The 9,536-nt window shown below is 48.7% G+C and overlaps 1 protein-coding gene across 1 annotated transcript in view; it reads left to right on the top strand.

Moving 5' to 3' along the window:
* The first annotated feature begins 5,505 nt into the window (after positions 1-5,505).
* The window catches only part of KAT2B (lysine acetyltransferase 2B), a 47,526-nt gene continuing 43,495 nt past the window's right edge, over positions 5,506-9,536 (top strand). Inside the window, exon 1 of the mRNA XM_067291515.1 lies at positions 5,506-5,733. Coding sequence (XP_067147616.1) covers positions 5,506-5,733 — 228 coding nt within the window. The remainder of the gene's footprint in view (positions 5,734-9,536) is intronic.

The raw sequence follows: 9,536 nt of genomic DNA, 5'->3' as shown, positions 1-9,536 counted from the left end.
GGGAAAGCTGAGAAGGAAGTGGACGATGAGGGATCGTGTAACTGACCGTTTCTCTTGAGCTCTCCTCCCTGTCACAGCCTGCCTCCCTCCCCTGTACATCCACAGCTGGAATTACTTCTGTGATCCTGGTTTTCCTCTCCTTTTTCCAACTCTACACACAATTCTAGTCAGGCTGAATGGAGGTTTCTAATCTGTTTCATTTCTGTGGTTTAGCCAAGCAGTTAGCCATGATTCTTGTAGTTGTGTCCGTAGTTCTTAAGATTTCCAGGGTTCTCCCACCCAAATACTGGAAAGGCCTAGAAATGGGCTCTGAAGATCAGATGTGCTTAGGCTGGTGTAACTTTACCTTATAGAAGTAAATGGATTTTCTGTGCAGAATTCTAATATCTAAATCAGTGTCGTAGCAAGGGTACAGGCTGGAGACAGCTTAGATGGAGCTAATAGAAACTAGGCTGCTTCACTCCTAACCCGCTGCCAGCTGCGTCTGTGCCAACTACCAGAAGTCTGTAATTCTGCCAGCACTGCTGACATAAGTGGACCTCCTCTGTGCAGTGCTGGGATAGTTAAGGAAACCATTAATGCAGAGATAACCAGAGTACATTGAAGGGGGTCCCTGAGAACTGCTGAGATCTCTACCACATAGTAAGCTGAGAAAAGAATAAGAAGAGAAGATGATGTTAGATAAGGGAATAAATAAAAAGCTATGGGGAGGCAAGTGAATGAAAAATAAACAATACCTCTTATGTTTGCATCACGCAATCTAGTGCTCTCACTACCACCAAATAATATAGTGTAAGTCTTTGCAACACTTGCAGATAATTAAATATCTTTAACAAGCAGCTTCTAAACTCGACAAACACACACGCTTCACATTGTATTGGTAAAGGCAGTAATAATACTGTGCTGTATGAGCCCAGTATTTAGGTTTTTACTGGGCTTTTGATAAGTCAAAACTTTGTCAAGAAGAGCATGCTCTGTGTAAAAAGTGAATAAAAACTGCAGACTACTTAATCACTAGCAAGAAGCAAGTGCTTCTTAAACAGCCATGAGTGTTACAATGACATTTTCTCCATTTTTTTCCTCTGTTTTTTACTTGTAAAAACTGGGTAATTGGGTTGTGAGGTTCTGTATGGCAGTCAAAGGCCTAGTGGTAAGGTCTACCATCTACATTACTAATTTCACATGTAATCTCTATGGGAAGCTGACAAGATGCTAAAGAGTATAATGAACAAAACTTTTGTACTGTTAATACTCCCAGTGATTCGTAAGATATTGATAGCCTGAATGTGTAGTGGCCAAGAGGGAGGCCACTTAACCCACAAGGAATGTGCTAATGAAAGAATACAATAGGATTTTATACTCGGGAGAAATTCTCTGGAGGGGGAGGAAAAGCTCCGCTTTTCACATTTGCATTGAAAGGAAAGAATTAAACCAGGTGGGAGCTGAGGAGGTAAGTCCTATCATGAACAAAAGGAGAGCGAGAATGGTGGTTCATCACACTTGCTCTGAATAGGCCTGAGGATGGGGGCGAGGGGGAAGGACAAGTCCCCAGAGCTCCACAGCTGGCTGGGAGGTCCCTCCCAGAGAGACAGTGTTCACCAGTAGGCTGCTATTAGTTGAGTCATTCTTCAACTTATGTGGCTGAGATAGATCCCAAAGCCTCAAATGACAGCTAAGTAATAACTGGGTGTCAGGAACACCCTAAACTATATTTTAATTTCCTCTTTTGTAATAGGGATCCCTCTTTTGTAACTGGGAATCAAGAATACAACCATCTGCTTTGCTAGAATAACTCGCATGCTTTTGCATTTAAGCTTGTCTTGAGTTCACAGTGAATTCGGGCCATGCCAGCAAACACTAAATGTGCTGTCTCCTGGGAGCACCAGAACTGAATGCGAATCCGCTCAAGGCTATCAGCAGCTTGGGACAGGCCTGAGAGTCACAAAAGCTGGAATATGTGTCTTATCCAGTTCCAGGCTTGCTTAATTTAATGTATATGAGTAGTCTCACCTGAGCTTGCAAGCTAAGCAGTGCAATTTGGAAGTAGGCAGATGTACTCGACTCCTACAACAGCTTGCTGAAAGCCAGTTTCAGAATAAGCTGGACTTGTGCAAGCCCACTGACATGCCCTGAAGGACAGAAACTAAAAAAAACGTGGCAGGGTTTTTCAGACAATGCTTTGAGTTTAATTTTAATTGAATATCTTCATATTGAATATTTAATGATGAAAATAAGCATTGGAGTTATTCTGTTGTGCTCAAATTGAGTAATAAATTATAATTGAAATACTTACTTATAAAATTAGTCAACAGATAAAGTCAGCTTAGAAATGAAACTGAGAATGACATGTATAGTCATATGTCAAAAGAGAATTTTTTTTCTGCTTCCCTAATATAGTGTAACTTGTCATAGCCAAACTATATTTACCAAAGCCATCAGTAGTAAACATGGCCCAAGATATACTCTAGTGTTTCCAGCAAGCAAAAGACCTTTTCCTTCTTTATTCTTGCCAAAATAGTGAACATAACATTTTAGCCATCACTGGAACAGTTTAAAGCAAAGTAATGTTAGGCTTTTTTTTTTTTAACTTAATATTTTAGAACAAAGTTAGAATGATAACAATAGATTTAAATCAGACTTACAGTTCAAAAAGAAAAAAAGAGTAGGGCTTACCTAATGGCAATTAAAGAGTGATTTCTTTTTAAGCTGTTCCTCTTCGCAATAGTAGGCAGTTGTTCTGCGTTTGTAGTGAAATTGGTGTTTATAAATGTTACTATAGTAACTGTATCCTTAGCCACAGGCTGGTAGATTTATTGTTCTGGTTATCTAGTGAGCAGCAAGGTAAAAAGAAAAAAAAAAAAAGAGAGAGCGAGAGAGACATGGTATTGTAAGACAGCCACAATCTCACACGAGGATATAGGAAAAAACTGCAGTAAAAATGTTTTTTTCCTTCATATTAACCAGTGTCCTACTGTATGCCATACAACAGTCTTTTTTTCACTAGGCCCTCATAAACACACAATGAAATGTAAACAGAGATCCAAAGTAGCAGGCATGTAACAAAAGTCAGTCATAATGACTTTCACTTTTATTTTATTTCAGTGGAAGTAAAAACTTCTCAGGCTTTTAGGACCTCGAAGAACAAGGTGAAAGAGTAACGCTGAAAGAAGGTTGTTTTGCCTAGGCTGTGATCCTGTGAACACTTGCACATGTACTTTCATATATAAATGCACACTGAATGGTCCTCATAAGCATCAGTGGAATTACATACGCAAAAATAGTAAATGTGTTTTGAGAATTGAAATGTATTATCTGTTTCTATAAGGGTGTGCAAACTTGATACCAGGTTAGATAACATTAGTTTATCATTTAGAGGAGAAGCTAAACAAACAGCCAGCTTTGATGGTTTTCTTTTTTTATTTAAAAAAGACATTAGGAGAATGGCCTGGTTCCCAGAAGGCCGCAGTTTCCAGGAAATCCAGAAGACAATGGCCAGCAGCGTTGTGGCACACGGAAGGGAGTCTGTTGTTACAGGACTATTCACTTCATTTGCAACTGAAGCAGAGCAGTGGGAAAGCTGAAAGTGAAACTAAGCAATATATTTTCATTGCCAAGTCTGGGAGGAAAGTGGAAGAGTAATTGTCATAAAGAAATGCGAGCAAATACATTCAGAAGGTTATTCTGATGATCTTAGGTGGATGCTATCATACAGCAGCCATTTGTTATTCTAAAATATTAATTGAACGCTCTCAAAAAAATAAAAACGGTGCAATTTAAGAGAAACATTTTTTATTTGCTCCGAAGATAGGGTGTGATGTGCAGCCGGCGGCTTCCCCCGCTGCTCCGGGAAGCGGGGCGGTCAGGGCCTCCTCCACCTTAACAGTCCGTCTTAAAACACCGCGGATGGCAGCAGCCATCTTAAGGGTCACTGTCACCCCCCGCGCCACCTCCCTGCCCGGGGACGCTGCGCCGGCCGCGGCGGGGGAGCCCCGGCAGCGCCGCCGCCCGCTCCGCTCCGCGCCGCCCGACGGCGGGGGCGGCGCCGCGCAGCCCCGCGCACGGCTCCGCGGCCGCGGAGCGCAGGTCCCGGCCGCCGGGGGCTGCCGGCAGCGCGGCATCGCCAGCTCGGGTTTTTCCAAAGGGGATCGCCCCCCTCCCCCCCCCGTTTTGTTCATTTGAAAACCTCAGCCAAAAAAAAAAAAAAAAAAAAAGCCTCTCCCCTCCCCCCCCTTTTAATGAAAATATTGAAACATTTTAGTCCGAAAGGGAACTCGATGCGTCCTTCAGATTTTTTCTCACTGAATGAAAATATCAGCTCACCGTAGAATCCGAATGGTTGAAAATATCAAGGGAGAAAAGGGGGGGGGGAGAGAAGGGGAGATCTCAGGGAAAATGTTTTCTCACTCCTCCCCCCACTTATTACTCCCCACCTTGCAGAAGTCTGTCATCATTTTTACTTGTCTAAGTCACCAAGGCTCTGCGCTGAAAGAGCTCTTTTATACACTGGGATTCCCCTCTACATTAGTATTACTGCTTCTGGTTCACACATCAAAGACCCGTAAATCACACATAAATGCACAGCCTTAATTCTAGCCTTTTAAACCGTGGTACTGTGCTACAGAATTGTCATTTGTGGTTTCTCACAGTTCAACCACGTCTTTACATATGTGCAGCAGAACGTAACTTCCTCAAAACTGAAGCGCTTATTTCCAGGCACGGGGTGCAGTTCCTGCGGTAGAATCATTTACTTAATTTGAGCTTCCAATTATGGTAGCTCCGTTAATACATATATTGAGCTGCTGTTAACACCTGTTCCTGGACAAAAAAGAAAGGCCCCCAAACCACTATGCAACTCCCCCCCCCCCAAGGAACTGAGCAGAGTTTTTATATTCTCGTATGTTTAAAGCCAGCCAGTATTTTTATGTTGACTGAACTCGAAATAATAATAAAAAACCACGGAATTGGTTAAAAACAGCTGAGAACTACAGGGGATGGAAACGCAATGGTTAAGCCAACAAACGAGTGACACGATGAGGGGAAAATGGGGCTTTTAAAGAGCCTGAAGCCCAGGGAGCGTGGCTGCTGCGCGGGTCGCCAGGCCGACCCAGAAGAGTCTTTACTTCTTGTCGGGGGCAACTTTGTCCCCAGATTTCCCGGCCGCGCAAGGCCCGCTCCGGCGGGGACCCCTGCGCGCCGCCGGCGCCGCCGCCTTACGCGGGGGCGCCCCGGGGCTCCGCGGGGGCGGGCGCGCTCCCCCGCGGTGCGGAGCGGCCGGGCGGGAGGCGGGGGCGGCTGCGCGCTCCCCCCGCCCGGCGGGGCAGGAGCCGCCCGCGGAGCGGCCAGTCCCCTCCCTCCCTCCCTCCGCCGCCGCCTCCCCGGGGGGAGCAGCCGGCGGCGGCGGCGCGGCGAAGGGGAGGGTCTAGCGCTCGGCGCACCGCGCCGGCCGCCGCCAGAGCCGCACGGGCGGGCGGCTCCCGCCCCGCCACTCCGCGCCCCTCCGCGGGCATGGCGGAGCCTGGCGGCGCCGGGGCCGCGGCGGCGGCGGCGGGCGGCGGCGGGCCGCAGCAGGGCTCCCCGGCCGCCGGGGGGGTGGCCGCCGGGGGGCCGGCGCGCACCGTCGCCGAGAGCCCCGGGGGGCCCGGCTCGGCGCGCACCGCCGGCAAGAAGGCGCAGCTGCGCGCCGCTCCGCGGGCCAAGAAGCTGGAGAAGCTGGGCGTCTACTCCGCTTGCAAGGTACGGCGCCGGCCGCGGGCGCCCACCCGCCCACGGAGGGTGGGGATTGAGGCGGCCGGGGAGGGGACGGAGGGAGGGAAGGAGGCAGGCGGTGGGGAAGGGCCGGGCCGGGCCGGGCGGGGGGCGGCCGGCTGCAGCCCCGCGCTCCCCGCTGCCGGGAACCGCGGAAGTGGCGCGGCTGGTGGTTCCTCCGCCCCCCGGAGCCTTCCAGCCAGGAGCAGCAAGAATGAGCCCGAAGCACGCCGAAAACAAGCCCTCGCGCGGAGCACCTCCCTCCTCCTCCTCCCTCCCCTGCCCCGTCGATCCGGGCAATAGCGGACGTGCCCGTCCCGCCGCCCCCGCCCGGGCCCCGCGGGGTCGCTCGCCCTTGCCCGGGGGGAGGCGTCGGGGCGAGCGGCTCCGGCCCTGCCGCGGGCTTAACCGCGCCCCGCAGCTGCTGCCCGCGTAGACACCGCGCGGGGCCGGTGTGTCCCACGGGGGGCGGCGGGGGGGCCCCTTCGTCCCGGGGGCTGGGCCGGCCTCGCGCCCCGGCGAGGGCTGTCGCCACCCAAACGCCGCTGCTCCGAGCTGGCACCGTCGCTAGCGGCTTTGGCAGAGGAGCAAAGAAGCGCCGTCTCTCTGTTTGGGAAAGTTGTCCCCGCTGGTCACCTCGGTGCAGGCAGGGCACGGAGGCCTCTCTCGTCTGCAGTGCTGTCGGGCTTTCTGTGCTCACCTTAGTGACACTGCCCTGGGTTTCCCTCCGTGCATCTTTCCCTCTGCCTGGATTTTTCTTCTGGATGGGGAAAACAGGGCTTGATTGCTGCTGGAGATTGAGAGGGCCTGGTCACAGTTGCAGCTTTGCAATCTTTGGAGGTCCGTGACACCTGGTGTTGTCATCTGTGCCTGGGCACATGGACTGTGCTGCACACAGCGCAGGGCCAGTGTGCTCTGAGCATGGGCCATCAGCTGTGTTACTGCTGTCATGGCCATTCACGGATGCACAGCAAGTCTGACGCGTTCAGGGTGGCAGTGGTGTTATGAAATCTTCTAGTAATGTTTCTGGCATTGAAAATAATTGAGCTGTTTGTGAAAAAGTGTATTTTATTTTCTTTGTTCCCTTAGATCAGAACTCTCAGAAGGGCAAATGTGAAGTGAAGGGCTAACCTAAATGCTAATATACATGAGGAAGCACTATAATATGGCTCTGTAGTCCTGTCTGGTGATGTGAGGTGCTTTAACTGTAAGCTGAAAGCATGTTGCAATGCTAAGTCATATGAGGCCAAGTTAAGGAAACCACACACACGCTTCAATTTTTTAGCTGTTTACAAATATTCAGGCATCTCCTCTTAGACTTGATGCATATGTGGGACATCACAAGATGCCACCAATGCCGGTAACGTAAAAGAGCAGTTAGTGTGTTTGAAACTTGAGGCCCTCATTGCAGGATGGGTGACATGGTTCAAAACTTTCTGGTGCTTATTCCCCTCTGCCTCCCAGTATTTTAATGTTACCAAGACTTGCGATGCTGTTAAACAGCATTGGACAGGGAAGGTGTGAGATTTTCATGAGCTGTTAGGGGTGTGTGTGTGTGTGCAGGAGGGGTGAGTGGGCATGATTCTCCCCCTTTCCTTCCCTAGTCAGATCTTTTTTTCTTCCCTTTGTGGATCTCCAGCGATGGGTGCAGAGCAGTGGCAGTTTGCATTGCAGGTGCTGTGACGAGGTAGCATTATTGGCCTTAGTCTCCCGTCCTTCTGCGGCAAGTCAGAGCCATGTCCTCACTGGCACTGTAGTGAGCTGAGCCCATGCGACCTGTGGCTAGGGCACCCCGGAGCCAGGCACAACTGCAGAACCAAACACTGCCCTGTGCTCAGATTAAAATGCAAAACCAACCTTTGCTACTTTGCTTTTCTTCAGTAATTTAATACCAGGCAGCATTCTTTCATGTCGCAAAACATAAGCAAGTGGACGAACAGGAAACTTCTTGTAAACTAATCAAGCAGTTTGTCCTATGGGATAAGGAGGGAGGAGAGCAGAAGAATGTGCTATTTTTCTTTTTGAACAACTGGCAGGTGCTCCAGAACTGCAGTGCTTGGCTCACAACATCGGTGGTTTGCAAGGGACTGGACTGTAGCAGTGCAGGGAATAACTTTGAACTTTCTTACTTTGGGCTGAAACTTTGATTCCATTTATTTTGCCTGTTTCCATTTGTGAGAGAGAGAGAGGTATCAAACGCTTGCACCATCTCCGGTCCCAAAATGAGGTAACTTATGTTTTCATTCAAGTAGCAGCCATACGTGAATCTTGTGTAAATGTGCATAGAGCTGTTCAGGTTGGCGTGGAGAAAGTATGCAATGCCATCCTTAGCACTGGTGGCCTTCTCCCATGTAAAATGGGAGAGGAAAGTACTGCTTCAGCACATAAAGTTGAATAGAAACTTAAGCTCTCAGACATGGAGAGGAGCAGAGGCAGCGAGCCCCTTCGTTTGGGCTGAGGAGAAGCAGCGCTAGGAGGTGGGAAGAGCACGGTTGCGGAGTGGCAGCGGCTGGGCCTTGCTGGCGGCAGCAGCAATGCGCTGTGCTGGAGACAGGACTGCCCTGCGCACAACTGCCGTGCGAGCAGGCTGCTCCGGCCCCAGGAGGGAACGAACCCCCTCGTCACTCTTCAGCGATCCCTCTGCTTCAGCTTTTGGGAGATACAGCCAAAAACTGCAGGCAGAGACGTCTTCAGGATGCATATCATCTCAGCAGAGCTAGACTGAGGATTTTGGAATGAGCTTGGGGAGCCACTGCCCCAGCCTAGGACTGTAGAAAATGTTTTGTTGTCGTTGTTTTGGGGTTTTCTTTTCTCTTTGTTTGGTTCTTATTTCCCTGATAAAGAATTGAGACAGGAGAATTGTAGTTGTCAAGCTTGACCATTTCTCCCTGTGAAGAAGGTGGTCAGGGACAGAAGGGAGAGGAAAAAGCTATTCTGGGTAAAATACCTTTTAAAATGACCCAGGGGAGGGGGGAGAAGGAAGGGTATTTTGAACAATAAGTTATATATTAAGAATTGGCACAGTTCTCCTGAATTTTAGAAAATACCTGGTATTCCTTTATGCTTTGTAGGGCAGTATTTGGCACTGCTATAACTGTAGAAATATGAATGGCCACACACACAGTTTTTGTTTTTTCCAGTGTGAAACTGAGCATGATGCATGCGAGCTTGCCTCACATTCATATAAAAGCAGCGCTGTGTGATTTACACCCATAAATAAATTTAATGAAAATGCAAGAGGAAGTCTTACTGACTTTCTTCTTCCCTATTGGTTTACTGTATCTGAAAATACAGTCCCCTCTCCAGTCCCACTGGGAGCTTTTCCTGTAAACCAGTTTAAATATGTACTATTTTTGTACACTAGTGTTTTCTGTAAAATTGATTATTTCTTATTTTATACATATTACAGTAATGCCTTGATGCTTACAAATGTAATTAAGAGCCTAGTGGATTAAGGCATTTGCACAAATAGTAGGGAGTAATATGTCCTTAAAGCCCTCATGCTTTAAAAAAAAAAAAAATCCCCCAAAACATGGACAAAAAGTGAGAAGGACGTGATGAGATGATTTGACCAAGGCTGTGCAGCAGGTTAGTGGCAGAGTTTGAAGGGAAAGCTGGTTCTCCCAGGCTGCAGACCAGCTGCTGAACCTTGGTAGAGTGCACTGCTTCCCACTTGTCACTTCATATTCTGATCCTGGAGTGACCTCTATGGTGTTTTCCTGTTCCTACACATGAAAAATAGTTCATAATGTAACTATGTACCACTGTTTCCATAATGAAATATTTTTTCC

This window comes from Apteryx mantelli, chromosome 2 (assembly GCF_036417845.1).
Source record: "Apteryx mantelli isolate bAptMan1 chromosome 2, bAptMan1.hap1, whole genome shotgun sequence".
NCBI lineage: Eukaryota > Metazoa > Chordata > Aves > Apterygiformes > Apterygidae > Apteryx > Apteryx mantelli.
The sequence above is the reverse complement of the archived record's forward strand: the minus strand, read 5'-3'. Positions and strand labels throughout refer to the sequence as shown.